Below are 24955 nucleotides of genomic sequence, written 5' to 3'. Positions count from 1 at the left end.
ACGGGTCGTAAGTCGGGACGGGAGAGCAGACCTGGTCGGGATCAAAACTGGCCGTAGCCGGAGACAAACGGGAGCAAATACGGGACAGATGGGAGTCAGGGGTCAAAAAAGGCTTGCCTTGAAAAACAGAGGTTTGCAGACGGACTGACAACAGGGGATTGACAGGACCGGATTCAAATAGAGACAGGGAGCCAATTGCAACCTAAAAATAATCTAAAAGTTAACTATCACAATATTCTGATTTTTAGAACCACTCGTGTGTGTGTGTGTGTGTGTGTTTATGTGTTTGTGTGTGTGTGTGTGTGTGTGTGTGTGTGTGTATTTATATATATATATATATATATATATATATATATATAGATACAAAGTACATGTTTGATCATTTTTAAGAGATAAATCTGCCAATCAAATGTAAATTTGCAACCCCTAATCTATTAATCTTTGAGTAACATATTTCTCCATCAATTAATTTAGATGTGCATGACACATTTCCCAATAGAATTGAAATAAAATTCCATAGCTGACATTTTTTCTGGTAATTATTTTTCTGGTCAATTTTACTAGAAATGTCCTTTTTTTCCCTTTAATAATTGACAATATTGATCAGCCCTCGTGTAGGTGTTATGTTTTCAGATAATACATGACTATAAAACTGAATATATCATGTTAATTAATGAATAAACTTGACAATTTTGAGGTATCTGTTCAAGTCTACTTGGAATAGAGGTATGGAAAAACTGTTATTTGTTATTAATGAATCGATTCATTCAGATACGGATAAATACAAAATAATCATTTGAAGCAGACCTAATATTGTTTATTATGTAAAAAAATAGTTGATTAGTATAAAAAAGATTGCATCCCTCATTAAGAAAAGAGAATTATTGTTTTATATTAACATCCTGCAAAAAATAAATCACTCGTTAAACCGTCTGCAATCTTAATTGGGTAGCGAATCAAAGATGTTGACGATGAAAGTTTTAATTTGATTCCGCAAGATAATTGGGGAACCGAAATCAGAAACTATTTACTGCAAAATGTGAGTGAAGTACTCGCACAACTTTTGCTTGGAAACAAAGTTGAAACGGTTACCTAATACGTCTTTTCTCAAAGTTTCCCGTTCATTATTAATGAGCACAGTTGCGTCTTATCCACATTCCGAGAGACAGCGTTACATTTTTATTTTTTATTTTTTTTCGTGCAAACGATTTAAGTCACGAGGAATGCACGGGGTTCAATATTATGTTTTGTTCCGTCGAAGCTGCTGTGCAAATGTGCATGTTAGTTTACAAATGAGCTCTCGTAAATAGTGCCCGAGCGCACGGCAGTCGGGCCTTTTGTATTGTGCCACGTTATTGCACGAAAAGGGAACGTTTTATGGCAACCTTTTTGAGCAGCCGGGTAATTATTTCTCCCCTGTAACAATTGCCAGGAGGGAGAAAGTGAAGAACATGTTTGAAATAAAATAGCAGGCTGTAGACCTTGGTGGGTGGACAGATTATGGGGATTATGGGGTACTGGGGCGGGCATGGAAACACCCTTTTTTTTTTGCATTTTTAAGCTGAACACTTCGGTCTGGTGCATGTTTAGCGCAAAATCAAGAAGCTAGATCTATGATAAATTTGTGTTTTTTTTAACTATTGAATCATAAATACAGACGCTCCCCTACCTACGACCAATGGACCTACGAAAAACGGTAGATATGAATATTTTTTCCAGGATGTCGAAAAATATCCGGACATTGCTATAAGTTAGATTTTGTATTGTGTGCACCTTTTTCAGAGTACAGGACAGTACTGTAGTGCTTCTTTCCGCCGCTACGGTCGAGTGGTGGCGCTGTGACAGGTAATCTAGCATCCACCCCGAAGAAGAAATCGGCTTCCTCTTCCTAGTTCGTGTGTCAACATACTACGTGTACTGTATCTCAAGTGCTAAGAACTTTGACATTTTCATTAATATCTCGTGCATCCATTCCTTATTGTTGGTGTAAAGTGATAAGGAGAGGTGAGCTGTTTCTTTTGAAATGAAAGTGGAAAAAGAAAGCTTGATGCGGTTGAGAAAATGGTTGGATCGCTTTTCGGCCACTTTCTGTTAGGTTAACCCCAACACTTGTAATAAAAACCTGCACTCAAAGAAGACACAGAGAACGTGAATATTACTTTCTTACTTGCAAGGAGAGATGACCATAGTCTGCCTATTGCAGTCTACTGGACACTCTGAAAAAGTCCCCTTCTCCTTGCCTTTTTATTGTGTTCGGAACGCCCTAGTTTACATAAGGTCTCTTCTGCTAAAGGGAGGGGGAGTGACAAAATAAACAGTTGAGACCTGTTTACACAACAACATGTTATTGTAAGCATATTCTGTAGTAAAGGGAACTAGGCGTGCCTGCGGTCAGAGAGGAGTTGAGTGTCACATTCAGCTCCCTTATCTGGCCGCAGCTAGGTGTCGACTGTTTAGTGAACATCTTGTTTCCTCCTTCTTCAAACACAAACAAGAATGACACAGTATGCAAAGAAGATAATGCAACAGTAGAATAACATACAGGGAGTGCAGAATTATTAGGCAAGTTGTATTTTTGAGGATTAATTTTATTATTGAACAACAACCATGTTCTTAATGAACCCAAAAGTCTCATTAATATCAAAGCTGAATATTTTGGAAGTTGGAGTGGGGCTTTTTTAGTTTTAGCTATTTTAGGAGGATATCTGTGTGTGCAGGTGACTATTACTGTGCATAATTATTAGGCAACTTAACAAAAAACAAATGTATACCCATTTCAATTGTTTATTTTCATCAGGGAAACCAATATAACAGCTCAACATTCACAAATATACATTTCTGACAAAAACAAATCAGTGACCAATATAGCCACCTTTCTTTGCAAGGACACTCAAAAGCCTGCCATCCATGGATTCTGTCAGTGCTTTGATCTGTTCACGATCAACATTGCGTGCAGCAGCAACCACAGCCTCCCAGACACTGTTCAGAGAGGTGTACTGTTTTCCCTCCTTGTAAATCTCACATTTGATGAGGGACCACAGGTTCTCTATGGGGTTCAGATCAGGTGAACAAGGAGGCCATGTCATTAGTTTTTCTTCTTTTAGACCCTTTCTTGCCAGCCACGCTGTGGAGTACTTGGATGCGTGTGATGGAGCGTTGTCCTGCATGAAAATCATGTTTTTCTTGAAGGATGCGGACTTCTTCCTGTACCACTGCTTGAAGAAGGTGTCTTCCAGAAACTGGCAGTAGGACTGGGAGTTGAGCTTGAGTCCATCCTCAACCCGAAAAGGCCCCACAAGCTCATCTTTGATGATACCAGCCCATACCAGTACCCCACCTCCACCTTGCTGGCGTCTGAGGCGGACTGGAGCTCTCTGCCCTTTACCGATCCAGCCACGGGCCCATCCATCTGGCCCATCAAGATTCACTCTCATTTCATCAGTCCATAAAACCTTAGAAAAATCCGTCTTGAGATTTTTCTTGGCCCAGTCTTGACGTTTCAGCTTGTGTGTCTTGTTCAGTGGTGGTCGTTTTTCAGCCTTTCTTACCTTGGCCATGTCTCTGAGTATTGCACACCTTGTGCTTTTGGGCACTCCAGTGATGTTGCAGCTCTGAAATATGGCAAAACTGGTGGCAAGTGGCATCTTGGCAGCTGTACGCTTGACTTTTCTCAGTTCACGGGCAGTTATTTTGCGCCTTGGTTTTTCTACACGCTTCTTGCCACCCTGTTGACTATTTTGAATGTAACGCTTGATTGTTCGATGATCACGCTTCAGAAGCTTGGCAATTTTAAGAGTGCTGCATCCCTCTGCAAGATATCTCACTATTTTTGACTTTTCAGAGCCTGTCAAGTCCCTCTTCTGACCCATTTTGCCAAAGGAAAGGAAGTTGCCTAATAATTATGCACACCTGATATAGGGTGTTGATGTCATTAGACCACACCCCTTCTCATTACAGAGATGCACATCACCTGATATGCTTAATTGGTAGTAGGCTTTCGAGCCTATACAGCTTGGAGTAAGACAACATGCATAAAGAGGATGATGTGGTCAAAATACTCATTTGCCTAATAATTCTGCACTCCCTGTATTTACAGTTTAAATCCATCACTTTCTACCACCGCTGAGGAAGTCTCATAACTCTTGAAGCCCATCTTCCAAAAGTAAATTAAACTTAACTTTATTCATCTTTATAGAGCATATTTTTCCATTAAATGTTTATTTTTCAGTTCAAAACAATACAGGTTTCTTATACAAGCCTTAAACATACTTATATAAACCTTAAACATACAAAATGACTGGTAGGAAAGGTCAGTAAAGAGGTGAAGGCGAGAAATGAAGGGCGCCTCACTAGCAGGAAGAATGGGACTTAATTAATGCAACATTCAGACGGCAAGAAAAACTGAGCAGCTACTCCGTTGCTCATTAAGGTCATTATACCTCCTTTGTCCGGAGAACGTGAAAGGAAAGGCAGCCAATTTGGTGGCGTTTCTAATTCAGCCTTTTGACGAGCGGGTCTAAATACTTTGTGTTAAAGAAGTCGGCGAACAATCGTCCATGTGGACTCTTAATTGCCTGTCGTCCTGTTGAAAGCTCACAAAAGACTGAAAAGGACAACAAAGGAGTGGGAGAGTCGGACGTTTGAAGGAAAAGGCATAAGCCAGGGGTGCGAACGCAATTTCAGCATTCGAGATGCAGTGGTACCTCTGTATATGAGCTTGATTCGTTCCAGGATGTGCTCGTAGCTTGAATTGTTTGTGTAACGAATAAATTCTCCCGATATGAAATAAATACTCATCAACCCGTTACCAACCTCCGAAAAGATCAGAGTAGGGTTCATTCTGATACCTATACAGGCACTGCCCTACTTACGAACGAGATCCGGATGATTTTTCTTAAGTTGAATATTTTGTATATTTATTGTTTATAGAAGTATGTTTAAGGCTTGTATAAGTAACCTGTATTGTTTTTAAAGAAAAAATAAACATTTCATAAAATAATATGCTCTACAAAGATAAATAAAGTGAGGTTTAACTTACTTTTGGGAGATGCGCTTCAAGAGGTCCTCTTCCGTGGTAAAAAGTGGCCGAAAAAAAGCGTTCCGACCATTTTCTCAACCGCATCAAGCTTCCTTATTCCACTTTTCTTTCAAAAAGAAACAGCTCGCCTCTTCTTTACACTTCACGCCAACTATATTGAATGGATGCAAGAGATATTAAACCATAAAATGTCAAAGTTCTTCATGCGCTAGCGGTACACGTTGTTATGATTAAACACGAACCAGGAAGTAGAAGCCGGATTTCTTCTTCGGGTGAAGGTTTTGGTGACTTCTCACAGCGCCACACGCTGGTAGCGGCGGAAAGAAGCACTACAGTCATTTCCTGTACTCAGAAAAAGGTGCACACGATACAAAATCTAATTTACAGCAATGTCCGGATATTTCCAGAAAAAAAATGTTCGTTTCTACAGTTTTGCGTATGTCGAATGGTCGTGAGTGGGGGAGCGTCCGCATACCTATAAAACAGATGTCAAGTCAGGTCATGTTCCATGGCATAGCCGTTAATCACAAAAAGCCTCAAAGGGCTGCACAGATACATCATTACAAGAATATGTTTGCCAATTAAAATAAATATTTCTTAATTGACTTAATATATACAGTCAAGAAAATAAGAAACTGTAATCTGGACGAAAGCGTTCCCCGAAACGGCAGAGCAGCATGATGCTGTCTAAGTATTCATCCAGCTTCCTCTTATCTCGCCGTCCTCTGGTACGCCAGTATCCCTCGTAATCCTTTCTTATCCTTAAGCTACGTCTTTCAGTCGCCACCTTCCTCGGCCTCCCGCGGACGTCTACATCTGATGTTTGCCGACATTTGCATTATTCCGGTTGGTACACCGTTTTCATGGCTGAATTCAAGCACCTTTCCAAAGCCAAGTCAAGTCACATTTATTTGTATAGCCTTTAATCACAGAATTTCTTGAAAGGACTGCACAGGTTACAGTGACACCATCCCCTGATCTAAAACCAACATGTGGGCAAGGAAGAACTCAAAAACCTCAGCATGAGGAAAATAAGAAACCTTGAGAAGGGGCCTCACAAGTGGTAATCCCCCTTCCAGGATGACCAGGTGCAATACATATATCATTAGGTAAAAGTACACAAAACATAGTAAATATCAATAAAAAAATACTCAGGTAATATGTAGAAATGTGTCCAGAAAGTGCATGACAGCAACCCAAGCAAGCCAATTTTCCGATTTATCCAGTAGCATTGAAAAAAAAAAGAATCTGATGTGACTCATGTATTTTGCAGAGCCATAATTATATCTGCGACTTACAATAATAAGTAGGAATAATAAGTATTTGAACACTCTCCACATGCTTGCGTGCTTTTTCCCTGTGCACTCCGGTCTCCTCCCACATTCCCAAATACAGTGGAACCTCGGTTCTCGACCATAATCCGTTCCAGAACCCTGTTCGAAAACCGATTTATTCACCGAAATCATTTTTCCCATTAAAAAAATCGTTTTAATCCGTTCCAACACTCTGAATGTTTACCTTGAATGTTTAATGTAAACTTAAAGCTAACCCAGGCTAATCGTACGTCCGTGTTATCGTAATCTTCCGTACGAAAGTTTACGCTAACATGAACGTGTAAAAATAAAAAAAATCAGGTCAGTTATAAGTCATTTAGCTAGCGCTTCGTTGGAAAGAGGGCTCCGTTACAACACCCTGAATTTTGGGCTCAGTTCCAACACCCTGAATGTTTACCTGAATGTTCAACGTAATCATAGAGCTAACTCAGGCTAATCGTACCTTCGCGTTATCGTAATCTTCCGTACGAAAGATTACGCTAACACGAACGTGTAAAAAAAAAAGATAAAAAAAAGAATTATGAATAGGCTTCTTACCTTTGTGGTGGTCAGCAGAAGGCGCATGCTGTATTCCCTAGCAAGATCAGAAACTTGCACACCTCTTTCATATTTAGCTACTATGTCTTTCTTAAAGGCAATAGTTGTACGAACAACTTTTCTTTTTTCACCTGTCCTGCTTGCACCAACCTTCTTCGGAGGGATAGTTAGGGGCTAAAACACTCCGTTCACCGATATTAAAAGCGAAAGCAAAAAGAGGCAAGTGCGCACGTGATAACAGTTGGTCACGAGGGGTGGGGGCGATCTACACACCCGTACGCCGCTCAGCATCGCACTCTAGCGTACACACTCACGCATTACCGGCGTTCGAACTCCGAATTTTTGACGGAACAGCGAAGCAAGAATTTCTCGAAATTTTTGGTCGACCACCGATTTGTTCAAACTGAGAGGCGTTCGAAAACCGAGGTTCCACTGTACATGCATTTTGGGTTGATTGGCCGGTCCACATTGTCCCTAGGTGTGAGTGAGTTGTCTGTCTCTGTGTGCCCTGCGACTGGCTGGTAACCAGTTCAGGGTGTCCTCTGCCCACTGCCCAAAGATATTTGGTATGGGTTCCAGCACCCCCGCGACCCTACTGACGATAAGCGGTTCAGATGATGGATGAATAGTATGGTTCGGAATTTGGACAAACAACATGAAAAAGTACCGAAATCAATTTGAGCTACCATAATCATATTATTGATCGGTTAAAATGAAACATCTACCTAGTCCTAATGATCAATAACAAAAATAAATAAGTCAGTACCTAGACGGGAATCTCCTTCATGGGAATCCGAAGGCAGTTTTTCTAATTTGCTTGGAAGTAAAAGCACCTGACTCCTGCGACACGGTTTCATTGACCTTTAATCTTCCATCAGCAATAATCGAATCGTGTCATAGGTCGATAGTGAGATTGAATCCAATCGATGGATTCCCTCGTTAACCATCCTAACAAATTTCGAGGCGGTTGATCGTTAGCAAACATAATGTCGGTGAACGAGCTCCTCGAGAGGGGAAAGCCAGGAAAGGAGAAAGCTGTTTAAGCCTGGTGGGTGCCTGATCAAGTCCAGAACTGCGTCTTGAGTCCCTTTAAAACAACTACACAGCCCTAATGCTCTGGCACACATGTCGATCGGCTGCTCCTTCTCCATGTCGCTCAATAACTACACAGGGGGGCTTGTTTGTTGGACTAAGAAGACCTCCTGGTGGGTGTCTTCTGTTGTTCGTCTCCACCACCCAGACTGTGTCGCTTTCAGACTCTGATCCTCAACCAGAGACCTCGGAGAGAGAGGGTTTCGCACAGGATCGTAGCTGAATCAAGCCGTGTTACATTTATTTGTATAGCCTTAATCCAAAAATATCTCAAATAACTGCTCAGGCCATAATTACAGCATCCCTTGATCTGAAACTAGCTTTGGGCTCTTTTGGACAGTTCTGATATTGTTACAATATCAGTCTTCCAGTTTGGGGCTCTCTGCCCCTTGTGCCCCAATCGTACCACTGTTTTATTCACTGTCCAAATCGACTGTAACTTCTCTTTCTGTCCTTTGTCTAGTTGCTCAGATATTAGAAATAATTGAGCTGGTCCGTGTCAGAGCTATATGTGATATAAACTCTCTGTTGGCAGAATTATTCAAATAAAAGCACTTATTTTGGTTTCAATCTACTTCGTGGAAGCTTCAGCCCTGCTGACGCAGCCATCCTAACCCGGCTGCCTCCCCGGCGGACTGAAACTCTCAGTCGGTAGGCGCGGTTCATTTCTCGTCACAGAAAACACGAAAAGGAACATACGCAAGAGCGCGACTTCACAATAAAAGGATATAAGAAAGAAAAACGCACTTATAGATATAACAGATGAAATTAGACTGATGTTTGAAACGTAAGTCTGAGAAATGCACATATCCGAAACAGCCAACTTTACATCCGCTAGGTTGCTGTGGCTTATCCTTGCATGGTGCACTACTACAGTATCTACATGCACCCTTGCACACATTATCCAGTTTGAACCAGTTAAGACCATTTGGTCTCACATTGGCACATTGGTAAGGTTAGGTCTCCCCGCCCACTTTGTGGTTGTTGTAAGACAGTACTAGACTAAGGACCATCTAAGATAAGACAGTCTTCTTCTGCATCATGCTGAACAAGGCTCCACAGCTGTGTATTCAATCTTTTTGACATCCAGTCAATAGTTATATGAGAATATGCAGTCTCTTGGTTCTTATTTCTGGTAAAGCAACCATGTAAGATATAAGAACCTGGCTGAGGTTCAGGCGAACCTTACAGTTGCTATCACTGGGGTTTTGTACATCTGTCACATCTTCTGTCTTCTGATCCATGCTCATCATCACTATGTCAGGTTGATTGGTCACCACCATGTTGTTTGTCTGGATCTGAAAACCCTGCAGGATGTTGGTCTGTTTGTTCTCTGTGACCTTCAGGGGTGTTAATCATGCCGGACCTTCAGTCCACGCAGAGGTTCCCGTACTCTATGCTCGTTACTTTGTTATGCTGTTCCTTGTATGTCTTGCCTGCCAGCATGTTGCACCCTGCACTGATGTGTTGGACTGTCTCTAGGGCTTCTCCACACAGCCTACACTTGGACATCTTATCTGATATGGTAGACCCTGGCCTCTATTTCTTTAGTCATTAGGGCCTTTTCTTGTGCTGCTTTTAGCAGTGACTCTCAGTGACTCTGTGCTGTCTTTCCAGTCAAGCCTTTTCCCGGTCACTAGTACATTTTTTTCAATTTGTCGGTGATGCATCCCATTAAATGGCTGGTCCTCCCAGTTAAGCCTTTTTGGTTCCTCGTACTTACTGGTCCTTTGCTGCCTAAGGCATTGACATAGGTGTCTTGATATAGTCTTGGAGGGTCACCGTTTCCCCCTGAGCAGTACTTGTGATACTTAATAGTCCTCCTGTTTTGCCTAAGGGTGCTGAACTTGGAGTTGGTTCATCAGTTTATCGTCCAATTATGCTGCTGTTCTTTGACATTCATACACTTTAACCTATGTCATTTTTAAAAAGAAAGGATTCAGTTGAGGGATTCTATAACTGGTTTGAATTAATTATCTGAGTGAAGGCTCCTCTCCTCTCAAAATCCAATGATGTCCTCGCTCCTTATTTTGAGCGTCTACTAAACTGAAAACTTATCAACCCAAAAACACGTTCAGTTCCAATGCTACCTGAATTTCAACGTCACTCAGGTGTTACCATTCAGTTGAAAATTCACGTCAAAATAGTTTGTATATTTACAAAATATCCTGTTTCAGTCCCTTTTTTTTTTCATTTTTTTTGTCCACTCAATTAAAACTGACCAACATTTTAGCCTAGTTTATGGTAATAGGACTCATTTTTCCCTTTTAAAATATTTGCAAACAAATAATATTGAACATTTTATCTGGTTAGGAATTTTTTGACATCACATTTTTATTATTTTGAGGAAAAACAAAAGAAATGGCCGGTTTATCTTGGAGAGAGTTAGAAGAGCAGATTTGTACAAAATCATGTAATGTATTCTTGTATTTCTAAAATGTCCATAGATTTTAGTCAAGTTTCTACATAGTGAACCACATTTTCGCCTTGTCCTAAAAATGATTGTTTATTAAATGGACAGTGGGCATTATTTGACGACCAATGCCTCTTTTCTACTCCTCAGTTCTAGCTCTCCTTGTCTTGCCACGCCATGCCCTGCGTACCAAGTACTTTTCTGACTTGCCTTTTCCATTACAAAGTTGTACCGCACTGTGCACGGGCTACATACCTCCCTCTTGTGGTCAAATTTGCGACCTGCACTCCATTCAATTAGCCTATTTTTCAACTTGATCCTTATAATGGTTAATTTGGGGGATTCATTTCCTGGTAATGTTATTGTTATTCTGCGACTGGCCGGCAACCAGTTCATAGTGTCCCCTGCCCACTGCCCGGAGATGGCTGGGATGGGCTCCAGCACCCCCCGCGACCCTACTGAGGACAAGCGGTACAGATAATGGATGGATGGATGTTATTGTTATTATTCTTACTTGTTGTAAGACTACAGGAAACGTTTGACCTCTGTAATAGCAAACAAAGGCTACTGTACCAAATATTAACATTAATTTTCTCAGGTGTTCAAATAATTATTTGCAGCTATATCACACAAATAATACAAAAAAATATCATATATTGTGATTTCTGGATTTTTCTTTTTAGTTTATCTCTCTCACAGTGGACATGCACCTACGATAAAAATTTCAGCCCCTCCATGATTTCTAAGTGGTAGAAAAAGCAAATAATAGTGGGGTGTTCGAATACTTTTTTTCTTTACTGTATGTTAGGTAATTCATCTTTTTTAACTCATTGTAATGCTATTTATTGCAATAGCATCATTAGGAGAAATCAACCTGATGAAAAAAAAGACTAAAACTTAATCCAAATTCACAGTTCTATTACGTTTATTATTTATCAAACGATCAAGCTTCTTTAAGCGATCACCAAGAAGTATTGTGATCAAAAATAAGAAATGAATGAAATGAAATGATCTGCATTTCTATACCGCTTTTCAAGTCAATGACTTCCCAAAGCGCTTTACAATGTGCTCCACATTTTCCAATAGCGGCCTTGCAGCCATGTAAGGCTCTTACCTGCTTATTGGGGATATAAGGGGTTCAGTGTCTTACCCAAGGACACTTCGACATCTAACACGGATGAGCCGGGATTCGAACTGGGATCCCTTGATCCCAAGACGATCGCTCTACCTCCTGAGCTACTGCCGCCCCACAATATGGATTGTTTACAATCCTAAAATGCCTTGGAAGCTTTATTTTTTATTTTAAATCAATTAAACGCATAAAGAATCCTCTATACATTTAAAAATAATAACATATTTTGCATTTATGTGGTGACATGGTGGGCAGCATGGCGGCGCAGTGGTTAGCGCATGTGCGGCACAGTTCATGTCATGGGAACCTCCGGCGTGGGTTCAAATTTAGCTCCAGACTTCCTGTGCGGAGTTTGTATGTTCTCCCCGTGCTTGCGTGGGTTTCCTCCGGGCACTCCGGTTTCCTCCCACATTCCAAAAACATGCATTTCAGGTGAATTGGCCGGTCCAAATTGTCCCTAGGTGTGAATGAGCGAGTGAGTTGTCTGTCCCCGTGTGCCCTGCGATTAGCTGGCAACCAGTTCAGGGTGTCCCCTGCCCACTGCCCGATGATTGATGGGATGGGCTCCAGCACCCCCGCGACCCTACTGAGGATAAGCGGTGCAGCTGATGAGATGAGATGAGATGGTGACATAGTCATTTTATTAGTAGAACGCTGTCCGATACCAACAGTCCTGAAATATTTGAACCTCAAAAAAAAAGGAGTTTTACTAAAAAGGTCCAGCCGTTGTATTGCTAAAAAACAAAACGAGCAATACTGTTTGAAAATGTTCTTGTTTTGGCTGCCAGGCAATCATCTATTCATGTATAATTCAGCATGCGAGGGGAGATATTTATCTGCGGAATCCTTGGTGAAACGTTTCCAGTCGGGGCATTGCACCAGCAAATCCGATTAAAACGTCGAGGTTTCGGAATATAACAAGGAATTGAAAAAAATAAGTGAATTTGCGAAACGTTGAGGCGGTTTCTGCTCCCTTTTTGGAGAGCTGTGGCGTTTTCTTCCCGATTTAAACTCCGCCCCTCTCCCGATTCCCTATACTTTAACTGTCAACATTAAGCTTTGGTGTTTTATGTGCGAGATCAAGAAGCTCCATCCTAGCTGTGGGTAATTGCTGCGCTGGCATTCATCTCCTTTATCTCTGTGACCCGTGTCAAAAATAAATATGCAGTTGTGCCTTGAGATATGATAATAATCTGTTACAGTCCCTCAGCGGAAAAAAATAGTTTTAATCAGCAATTGTGTTTGTGAAAGCGTACAGTGAGCACTGTCAAAATATAGAGAAAATAGGATGAGATTAAAATTGTTCATATTTTTGTTTTGTGAGCAAATAATTTTAACCAAGTAAATTTCTTATTTGTATAATTGTTTTTGTATTTCGCTGTGAAAATGTACTGTGAGCACTGTGAAATATAGAGAAAATAGGATAAAAATGTTAATATTTTGGTTCTGCTAGCAAATACTTTGAACCATTTTTTAATTGAATGATTATACTTTATCGCTGTGAAAGCGTACTGAGAGCGCAGTGAAAATATAAATAAATTAAGATGAGATTAAAATTATATATTCTGTTAGCAAATACTTTTAATGATAATGATTATAATACGAATAATAATACATTGTATTTCAGGTAAATTTCTTATTTTTATGATTATTTATTTCATTTCACTGTGAAAGCGTACTGAGCACTGTAAAAATAAAGATGGAATAGGATAAGATTAAAAATGTCTATTTTTGTTCTCATAGCAAATCCTTTTACCATTTCAAGTAAATAACTTATTTGTATATTTATTTTTGCATTTCGCTGTGAAAACGTACTGTGAGCACTGAAACAGAAATTCAAAAATTGGCTTTGAAAGTTGTCTGAACCCTCGGCTTTACAGTCGCTGCCCTACTTAAGAACGAGATAGGGGCCGATTGATCGTTAAAGTACATGGTATGGCTCCAGCTTGTAAATGCTTGAAATTGTTGCAATGTTTCTCAGCAAGTTTGCTTAAAAAATTCAAGCCGTTGACGGCTCTCTGATGGATTTGCTGTGCCATTTAATTTCTTATTCCCTCGTGATTAACGGTCGCTGGTATTAGTTTGTATGGCTTTGTTCACTGTTTATAGAACCAAATCTGGCAAAACGATTGTTTCTCGTTTCCAAAACTAAAAGTGAAGCCGTCACCGCTCTCTGGTGGATTTGCTTTGCCGTTGCATTTCTTATTCCCTTGTGATTAACAGCAGCTGGTATTAGTTTGTATGGCTTTGTTCACTGTTTATCAGAACAAAAACCCAGCAAAAGGATTGTTTCTCGTTAATTACCTCAGTGGAAATGTTTAAATCTAAGCTTAGAACAAACTTCTACTCTATAGCATATGAATAACCTATACTTTTCGTGGACAATATCCCTGTATTATTTGTGATTGCAACATCCTTTGCTGTCCGGTAATCCTGGAAGGGGATGCCACATGTGCGGTCCCTTCTCAAGGTTTCTTCATTTTCCTCATGTTGAGGTTTTTGAGTTTTTCCTTGCCCTCATGTTGGTTCCAGATCAGGGGATGGTGTAATAATAGTCGGAAATAATAGTCTGTGTAATAACCTGTGAAGCCCTTTGAGACTCTTTGTGATTAAGGGCTATACAAATCAAAATGACTTGACTTGACTTAGGAAAGATGAATGACTAAAAGGTACACAGTATGGCTGCGGCTTGTAAATGCTTGAAATTGTTGCAATATTTCTCAACAAGTTGAAAATAAAGCTGTCCCTGCTCTCTAGTGGGTCTGCTTTGCCATTGAATTTCTTATTTCCTAGTGATTAACGGCAGCTGGTATTAGTTTGTTGGCTATGTTCACTGATCATCACAACAAAACTGGCAAACGGAGTGTTATCATTTTCAAGACGTATTAATTAGGAAAGACAAATGGCCAAAAGTTACACGGTATGGCTGCAGGACTCTGGGAAAAAAAACTTCATTGCGATTTTTCAGACCGGTATTGCAATTTCGATGCAATTTTCAAAGTTAAAAGAAAAGTGCATTTTCTGTGCTAGTTTCTATTTTTGCGAGCACTTGACCTTTGTATGCATGACCTATGAGTACATACACTCTTCCTTGAGTGGGATTTAAAATTAGTGGGTACAGGAATCAGAATACTAATGGAATCATGCCATAAACATGTTTTATGAGGAATACCTGGATTATGACAAAATAATACTTTTTTCTTTTTAAAGATTTTATAGAATATGGGGTCATTTTTCCTCCCACATTCCAAAAAACATGCATTTCAGGTAAATTGGCCGGTCCAAATTGTCCCTAGGTGCGAATGAGCGAGTGAGTTGTCTGTCCCCGTGTGCCCTGCGATTGGCTGGCAACCAGTTCAGGGTGTCCCCTGCCCACTGCCCGGAGATGGCTGGGATGGGCTCCAGCCCCCCCGCGACCCTAATGAGGATAAGCGGTACGGCTGATGAGATGAGATGGGGTCATTTTTGACCCTACTCGTGCATCCGAAAATTAATGTTAGTGACATACTTTAAATATTTTGCGCCATCTTCTGGGGAGCTTTGTTAGAGCGGCTGTCTGCTCACACAAAGCTAGTGCCGTTAAAACTTGCCTCTGATCGGCCGGCGTTGTTTAAACCCGAAATGTGACAATTCTGGTCTATAATTTTTTGGGGGAAAAAGCAAAACAAAAACAAAAGCGCAGTGTCTTGCGAGTTCACAACATGGTTTCGATTTCGGTTAATCATGCATCCCTAGTATACCGATTTGCAGTCAGAAGCCAACTTTTGCTTTCTGACTAATTGCGAACCCTTGTGTTTTTGAAGCCCGCACCCCTCCGCACGTCTACAGAGCTAGACAAGCGTGCCGAGCACTTCCAATAACACGGGGGCGCCGCATCGGCTTCCAGTCTGATTACCGAGGCCATATACAATAAGTACGTGTGCAGTAAAGTGAAACGGCAAACATCTGTCTTGCCGTGCCTTTGATTTAGCGCCCTGACAGGACAAGATTCCCGGCGCAGCAATTCAATTTCCAGCAACCAAAAATGGCTGGCGCGGGCACATCGCCTCGGCGCCTATTTAAAAATGCATGGACTGGTTTCCGCGGCGCAGTTTATTTTGCTCTTTTCGCTCCTGCCATTTTGATGTGTCGCTTTTGAAAAGGGACCGTCTTTAGGGAGGCTCTGGCTTTCACGGACACAATGTGTTAAGATGCGTTCACTCCATTTCCAGGTCCCTGGGTCCTCTTTTTTTTTTTTTTAAGCCGCATTGCAATAGTGGTTGCCTGACACCTGCTGTTTGGCAAGCATCCGCAGACATAAAACGAACAAATAATCGCTGTTGGACTCGCACGTGGAATTGCCGCCCGGCTCCTTTTTACTCCAAATGCAAGTGAAGTGCCTTTGAAGGAGCGCAGCACATTTCTAGTCCGGTCCCTTTCATCATTGGAAATTTTTATGGATAAAGGAGTGAGCATAGAGAGCACCGTCACCGGCGGGGGTTGCCGAAAATAACCTTGTTACCCGCTTGGCCCAGATGTAAAGCTAAATAAGCTCACAGCTGTAGCGAGGGTTTTGTGGCCTCCGCAGAAATCAAGGAACAGAAGAATGATGCGTTTTATATTGGCACTTTTAAAGAGGAAGGCTAGAATGTTACCCGCGCCACTGTTAATACAGCATTCAAGAAAATACAGCTGGGTTTTTGCATCCTGCGTCAGCCTTTTTGCCACTTGCTGTCCACTTAAAATGATCATCCATTATAGCTGCGACTAAGCTGCTTGAATTACCGTATTTTCCACACTATAAGGCGCACCGGGTTATAGGGCGCACCCCCAAAAAATAGTTTTTGGTCCGATATTTTCCATACACAAAGCGCACCGGATTATAAGGCGCTACAATGGGAACGTCGTTCAGTCAAACTTACTACCCCTTTAACGTTCCCAAAGCTTGCAAAGAAGCAAATACGTGTCTCAGACATGTACGGAAACAGTGTCTGTACGATGTCACCCATCACTCAAATGCATCGTTCCAAATATCATTCGGAAGGTTAAAGTCTTGGGATTCAAGAAATGCCAAACATCTCTTAGTTTCCATTTTATTTTTTGCTGGCAACTGTGTGGACAGCAAAGTAAGAATTTTATTGTGCAGGGAAACGGGGTTCTTTGAGTAAATGTTTCGAGGCGAGTTTGTTGCATTCAACGGTCCAATTGTTCGTGTATCACCGAGGTACTGCCACGATACGCAAGGTCTGCTTTGCAAATTTTCAAGTAGTTTTTTTTGCAAGAGTTGACTAAGTTAATGGGTTTTTTTTTTTCATGAAAATGGCCGCCCCGCGCTGGATGAACTATGGTCAGTGGAGTTCGCTGCTTAAAAGGACATTGTGTTTTATTGAGCGCCTCCTAGAGGTAAAACATGTCATTCATCAAATAAAAAACAAGATTGATTAAAATAATAAGTAAACATACATGAACTGCCGTATAAATGTGCATTAATTAAAAGGTGATAGGTCTAGAAATGTGCATCTATTTCACATAACATAAGCCTGCTACGGGTACCCAAAAAACAAAAACCTGGTCTATCCACCAGACAACAAGGATGCAGACGACACATAAAAAGGCATTAGGTTTTTTCATCATTATCATCATCACACTATTTTAAGTCACAGGACCAAATTATTGATGCTATTTTTAGCCATGAGAATTTTAAGCAGGCCTGTGTTTGAGAAGATTAAGGACAACTAAAATACAGTATTTTATCGCTGATTCGCAAAGTCCAGATTGTGAACTGAATGAAGAAAAGGTCATTGTGGGAAGTAATTTGGTCATCATAAAAGATGTAAATAAACACATGGCTGCACGTTTTTAAAACATTTTTCACTTACCATGCTTAGTTTGGGCTGAGATAAAGTTATACCCGTTTTTTCCTTTCTTGAACATACACTGTGACTATAATAGTGTGAAAAGGAGATGAGTCTTATGCCTTTTTCATATGTCATCTATATCCCCATTGTGCATAGGATTTGGGGCTCTCCCAGCCGCAACCAGGGTTTGATTCCCGTTGCATCCAATGTTATGCAATTTAGAACATGTCCCTAGCAGCGTGGTGGTTAGGATTTGGTGCTCTTTCCATTGCGGTCTAGTTCGATCGCAGTTGCTGCATTGTTATACAATTGTGGTCAGCGTTAAAATGTATCAATAATGTCCTAAATACGGTAACACGTTTCTAATTTTGTCCTCATATAAGGTGCACCAGATTATAAGGTTCCCATTCGAATTTCTGGCCAATTTGGGTTTTTTTGGGTGTGCCTTATAGACAGGAGAATATGGTACTTTCGAGAAACTGAAATTCGAAAGATTTGAAGTAATAATAAATAGGTTCATCTGTAATCGATTTTTAAATTAACTGGCGTTCGATGTGTTGGGAATTAAATATCAAAATGTACCGTTTACCAAATTGTTCGAAGTAGTTATCTGACTTCATTAACTAAACACAACTTACATTCACCCAACAATTATGCGCGCTCGTTTCTTGACGGAAAAGAGAAACAGGAAAGCCGACATTTCCACACGGGGGCAGATTTAATTTCATTAATAATTTAACTAAGTGTACTCCATCGAAAACTGCTGAATTAGTGTCGTTGGAGTCTCTGTGAAGCCTTCTTCTGAAGTCCTTTAGCTCTCTTCTTATTGGCCATCTTCTCCCCGCACAATGGTGTGCAGACTCCTTCCATGGGCGCGCCAACGAAGCCCCCTGGGCTCCATTATCTCGGAAAAGAGCGCCGCGACGTCTGGAACAACCAAAAGAACACCGAGCTTTTCTACGTTATCAGGGCCTTGTTCTCAAAACAACGCCTGCCGTCCTCCGTCAGAGTCTTGTTATCAAAATTCCCTAGTCAAAATAGTCTGCATTTGGAACAGCGTGACCTGTCATGGAACTAAAGCCCAGTCAGTGAATATCTTGCATTAAACTCAATAAATGTAACTTCATATATATACTATATTGTCATTCTTGTACACGTGTATACAGAACGAAATGTTGATACATCTGACCCGCACAGTTTCCTTGAATGTACACATATAAATAAAATGTTGTATTGAGTTGTAGTATTAAAGTACTTATAATATACTAAATAATTATAGCTATGTATAGTATTATACAGTAGTGCAAAGAGTGCAAGAGGAGCAGCTATCCAGATGTGCAAAATGGGCAGTCAGGTAAACAAGTCACTATACAATAACACTGGAGGACGATAGTGCAGAGGAGAACAGATGTGCAAAGTATAAGAGAACTGCCAGTAGTGCCAAAAAAACAAAACTCGTATTCAATCGTATAAAATCCTTTATAGTCAAATGTATAAAATCCTTCAGAATAGTCGTCGATGAATAAAAAGGCAGTTTTCAATACGGTAGTTTACGGATGACTTGGCCCTGTTCTAAGTGTTATTCGATGCTATTAATAAACACCAGATTTTGCTGTCGTCATCTTTTGGATCAAACAGCAGTTTTTTTTTTTGTACGTGCAAATCTTTCATAGCAGCACTTTTTTTTTTTGCATCTGCGTTGAGCACAGACGTTGCTGGCAAATCACCAGAGTGGCACAACATTGTTATAATTACAATTGCGACTCATCTCTCGCTCGCAGCCCTCGAGGGTCTCCGTATGTTGCCGAGTTGGCCCCGGCCCCCCTCGCTTCCCTGCCTCACATTTCCTCCCTCGCCTCTTTTCCTCTCATGCCAAGTGTTTTGGAGCACTCCGCCTTTTACCATTTCTCACTCATCCCGGCGCCCCGCCGCCTCCCCAATCTTCTCACCTCTGCAGCATTCTCGCCTCCCTTTTTGTCGTCTGGCTCGGAGTTCAGGTTCCTTCCAACGTATTAAAATCTCTTTCGGTCCTCGCCAAATGAAGCGGTGATGCTGGGAAGTGAAAATTTAAGAGCGTCGAATAAAAGCAATCACGGACGGGGAGCGTAACTGACACGATGAGCGAGAAAACAGGTCCTTAACGGCACCGCCGGCATTCGAACGGGGAGCACCAGGAGCTCGCTAATGAAAATGTTAAATCTTCCTGACAAATTGAGCATACGCGGAGCTCTTGTTTATCCAGGGCAGGGTTGAAATCTTTGAAAGTGCTTGGATGTTTAACGTTGTGTTTTAAGGGAAATTTGGGTGAAGTGCTTGAAATTGTTGCCAGGTTGTAAACAAGTCTGCTTAAAAATGACGCTGACACCGCTCTCTGGCGGCTTCGCCTTTGCATTTGTTCTTCCCTTGTAATTAATGGTAGCTGACATTAGTTTGTATGGCATTGTCCTTTGATGCGTCATTGCCCCCTACAGTCTCACTCACTCACTCACTTTCATTCTCTTTCTATCTCTTTCTTTCTGTTTCTATTTCTCTTTTTTATTTTTCCATTTATCTCCCTTTATTTTGCTTCCTCTATATAACTCTTTCTTACTTTGTGTTTGCTGATGAAAATGCTAAATCTTCCTGACAAATTGTGCATACGCGGAGCATTTATTTATCCAGATCAGGGCCGAAATTCTTTAGTTTTAAGGGATTAAAAAGTGCTTGAATTTTGGGTGAAGTGCTTGAAATTATTGCCAGGTTGTAAACAAGTCTGCTTAAAAATGACGCTGACACTGCTCTCTGCCGGCTTCGCCGTTGAATTTGTTCTTCCCTTGTAATTAATGGCAGCTGAAATTAGTTTGTATGGCATTGTCCTATGAAGCGTCATTGCCCCCTACAGTCTCTCATTCACTCACTTTCTTTCTCTTTCTTTCTATTTATTTTTGTCTTTGTTCTTTATTTTTCTCTTTTTCCATTTATCTCCCTTTATTTTGCTTCCTCTATTTAACTTTTACTTTCTGTTTGCTCATTAAAATGCTAAATCTTCCTGACAAATTGAGCATACGCGAAGCTTTAATTTATCCAGGGGAGGGTTGAAATTCTATAAAGTGCTTGAATGTTTAATCTTGTGTTTTAAGGGATTAAAACGTGCTTGAATTTCGGCTGAGGGGCTCGAAATTTTTGCCAGGTTGTAAACAAGTTTGCTTAAAAATGACGCTGACACTGCTCTCTGGCAGCTTCGCCATTGCATTTGTTCTTCCCTTGTAATTAATGGCAGCTGACATTAGTTTGTATGGGATTGTTCTATATAGCGTCATTGCCCGCTACAGTCTCTCTCTCACTCACTTTCATTCTTTCTATCTTGTTCTTTCTTTTTCTATTTCTTTTTTATTTACTCTTTTCCATTTATCTCCCTTTATTTTGCTTCCTCTATGTAACTCTTTCTTTCTTTGTGTTTGCTCACGAAAATGCTAAATCTTCCTGACAAATTGTGCATACGCGGAGCTTTTATTTATGCAGAGCAGGGCCGAAATTCTTTAGTTTTAAGGGATTAAAAAGTGCTTGAATTTTGGTTGAAGTGCTTGAAATTATTGCCAGGTTGTAAACAAGTCTGCTTAAAAATGACGCTGACACTGCTCTCTGCCGGCTTCGCTGTTGAATTTGTTCTTCCCTTGTAATTAATGGCAGCTGACATTAGTTTGTATGGCATTGTCCTATGAAGCGCCAATGCCCCCTACAGTCCCTCTCACTCTCTTTATCTTTCTTTCTCTTTCCATTTCTTTCTTTCTTTTTCATGCCTATACTTACTTTGCATAATGTTGCCTATTTTGCACTACTTCATATTGCACTAATACGATCCCCTGCATGTAAACACCCAGTCTAAATATCTTCTTCCTCTACATCCCGACACTTTCTTGTGTAAAAATTGTGGAAATTATCTTTTTATTTTTTTTTAGTTTTTCATCCTTACAGTTAAATGTGTAAGGAATTTCGTTGTCACAATATGTTCAACCCATTTTGTAACAATGATAGTAAAGGTATATTCTATTCTATATTCTATTCTTTCTCTGTTACCATTTCTCTTTTTCCTTTCATGTCCCTTTATTTCGCCTTCTCTATTTAGGTCTTTCTTACTTTCTTTGTTTCTCCCTCACTATGTTTCTCTATTTCTTTCTCTCCCTCAATCTTTCTTTCTTTCTCTCTCTTGCTTTTTCCTTACTCTAGTAGTCTGGGCCCCATGAGAGTTTTTTTTTCTGCCATTTGGCCCCTGAGCCCAAATAAGTTTGATACCCCTGGCCTAGAGTTTGGTATTGGGGCTTGAAAAAGCCCTGATTGATGGTTTAACATGCTATCGATTCATTTTGAAAGCGATGAGTCGTCACCATTTGGATTGTTCCTCTGCAGGTATTCCGAAGCGGCGAAGGGATGGGCATCCGTCTGGACAGCGCCTCAGCCTTTCAGGGAGCAGTCATCTCGCCACATTATGATTCCCTGCTGGTCAAAGTCATCGCAAGTGGGAAGGACTTACCAACCGCCGCCTCCAAGATGAGCCGAGCTCTGGCTGAGTTCCGAGTCCGGGGGGTTAAGGTAGGACGTCCAACACCAAAGTACAAACCCAAAAAGTCCAATTTCTGGACCAAACCTTTCTTTGGCTCTCATCTCTATTTGAATGGGCTATTAATGTTCATGTGAGTGATTTCAAAACATATATTTGGAGGAAGGAAATGTCAAGTATTCACTTCCTTTGTAAAGCTTACCCACTTTGAGCCAAAATGGGCTCCAATTTTTCGCGTTTTACACATGACGGGGACGTATCTGGAGCCAGGTGTCGTTCTGAGAGGAGTTCATCCTCCACCTGCTGTCCTTGCTCCCATTTATCACTGATTTAATCTCCACAAGAACACCAGATGGGTTGCAGGTTTGGAGAATCTGGCTTGCACATGGTGGTGCCAACGGATGTTGCCGCTTTTCTCTATAATTGGTATATATTTCCTTGAGCATTATTCAAGCATATTGCACTGAAATCTTGGCAAGCAAGTCATTAACACGATTTCCTGCGTCGTTTAAAGATGGCCCAAAGCACGGGGCGTTTAGACATGCTTGGATAGGTCTAGTGTGTTGACCGGGACTGACCTTTTATTAGACTCTTTCTTTTGTTTCTGAGCATTTTACCGAAAATAGTGGTTTCAGATTGCCTCAGATCTCAGCAAATCCTTTGAGGATATTGTATCCTCAAAACAGGCATGGATGAGAATTTAGTGGTTCCTTCAATTTGGACCTCCGAGTACAAATAATGTCTATATTGTAGCAGAAGAAAAAGTCTGCTTTTCCTTCCAGAGACTGAAGTTAAGCTCAGTCACTTAAAAGCCACGTCAACGTAATCGCTCCTCTGACACGAGGGTTGACAGAAGACGGATGCTTTTATTTGTTTTGTCGCCAGAATCCCCAAAACAAAGTGTTCGTTCAGCAGGGCGAAGTCCGGTAGGGATAAACTGATTTAACAGTTGGATGTCATCTGTGACACCGGAGAAGAAGGAATGGGGAAATGGCCGCTTAAGAATCGGTGGACGATAAAAAAGTGGAGAAGAGGCTGTTTCTGTCTTAATGTGTGATTAATGTCAGATTTTTAGGAGCAACCAAGGAGGTTCTGCCCTAGGATATTTATAATGAACACATGTCTGTTCTACTTTCTTGTTCGCAGCTCAACCAGACTTTTTAGGGTTAAGGTTAGATATTGAAATTACCCACATGAGCATGGAGTAGTGCTGTCAATGGAGTTTTCTGTGGAACGACCCTTATACTCATCTACAGGGGTGCATTTAAACATTCAAGAGCAGACTTGCAGGTCTCAATTTTTAATGATCCTGATAAATTTGTGGACCTGAATTAAATATAGTCACTTGCTCCAGCTTGTTTTATCTTTAAACAATCAAATTGTCCTTGTTTATCATATTTGGTAATGTTCTTCATAAAAAAAAGTAAATTATTCTCACTATTCAAAAAACAACACCGGACTGTTTGACCTTCTCAGACAAATTACAGAGAAGATCGGTGGAAAAGAACGATCTTTTTGGGAGAGATTGGACGCATAGGAATACTTTGAGGTGGATTTCTGGACTGGAACTGCACCTGAATGTGCATAAACCATTCCTGGAGAGGTTATTTTGCAGTTAAAAGCTTCATGAAGAAGAAACTGGCCATCGGCACAAGGCAAATCAATATCTTGCTTCAGACGTAACAATTTTAACATAAAATATGAATAAGATAGATAGATGGATAGATACTTTATTCATCCCCGCAGGGAAATTCACACTTCCAGCAGCATCTCTGCGCTGGAGAACAAAAAATAATAAAGCAAAAAGAATACAATACACAAATACCCAATGTGACGTGCTAATACCCACTGTAGCGTGTTATATAGAGTATCTAGATAGCGCAACACAGATTACACACTGCAATAAAAATATGGTAATATGCAATGTGGGGGGTGTGGTTTAATGTGGGCCTTTACCCCGCTGGGTGGAGTTAAAGAGCCTCGTGGTATGAGGGAGAAAAGATCTCCTCAGTCTGTCTGTGGTACAAGACTGTGACAGCAGTCTGTCGCTGAAGCTGCTCTTCTGTCTGGAGATAATGCTGTGTAGTGGATGTGATGAATTGTCCATGGTTGACCGCAGCTTTTCCAGTGCCCGTCTCTCAGCTAATAAGAGCACACTCTTGTTTCTGTGCCCAGGTATAAAATGCAAATAGCGGCAATATTCAGGATTGCCATGGGTTATTGCCTTCATATAAAGTAGCCAATGAAGTGTGGCTCCGCAACATGGTTCTGGAAGGTGCACGGGCATAGAAGATGAATAACAACAAGGCACAACCATTTTGGCTGCATGATTTCCATGGACTTTGTCGTACGTTCAGTGCTTACCCAATCTTGCATTAAATCAGAACAAAGCTTGAAAAAAAATGGAAAGTAAAACCGAGGCACTCTGGTGTCTCCTGGCGCAGCCGTCGGAACATCTCTGAATGGTAATTCGTCATCGGGACAAAAGGAGGGACCAGGAGATGGCAAACATCACAGGGCTGTAGTGGAATGTGGTGACCTGGTTGTGGATATGAATTTTGATTGGGTGTTAGGGGGAGGTCGGCCTTTTTGGTCAAGCTTTGTTCACGCTAAGGCACTACGATGGAGGTGTGGCTGCAGATGACTCCTACAACAACTCAGAGCGACTGCAAGAGTGTCGAGGGACAACAACTGTGTGGGCAGGGAAAACAAAAGAAGAACAAATTGGCCTGCTTTGAAGGTAGGCAGCCGATGATTCAGCCCGTCCAAACAACAGATAAGGGAGAGAAGTGCTTCTCTTTCATCAGCCTTTGAGCTCAATTGAAAGTGCGTTCTCCACTAACATCCGTATAGCAGGATGCAATCATCCGCCACGTAGTATTAATTGTGTTTCTTTCTTCTGCGGAAGATTTTGTCTTGGACTGTAAATTCTCCTACTTAAAACATCTCTGGATCTGTAAGAGCTACAGTGGAACCTCGGTTTTCGAATGCCTCTCAGTTCGAACAAATCGGAGTTCGACCAAAAATTTCGATAA

At 41.0% G+C, this 24955-nt stretch overlaps 1 protein-coding gene across 1 annotated transcript in view; it reads left to right on the top strand.

Moving 5' to 3' along the window:
• The window catches only part of pcxb (pyruvate carboxylase b), a 444629-nt gene that overhangs the window by 240800 nt on the left and 178874 nt on the right, over positions 1 to 24955 (top strand). Inside the window, exon 12 of the mRNA XM_088347024.1 lies at positions 21770 to 21952. Within this exon, the coding sequence (XP_088203150.1) occupies positions 21770 to 21952 (183 nt within the window). The remainder of the gene's footprint in view (positions 1 to 21769; positions 21953 to 24955) is intronic.

This window comes from Urocampus carinirostris, chromosome 11 (assembly GCF_059441175.1).
Source record: "Urocampus carinirostris isolate Australia breed hairy pipefish chromosome 11, RoL_Ucar_1.0, whole genome shotgun sequence".
NCBI classification, from domain to species: Eukaryota; Metazoa; Chordata; class Actinopteri; order Syngnathiformes; family Syngnathidae; genus Urocampus; species Urocampus carinirostris.
The sequence above is the reverse complement of the archived record's forward strand: the minus strand, read 5'-3'. Positions and strand labels throughout refer to the sequence as shown.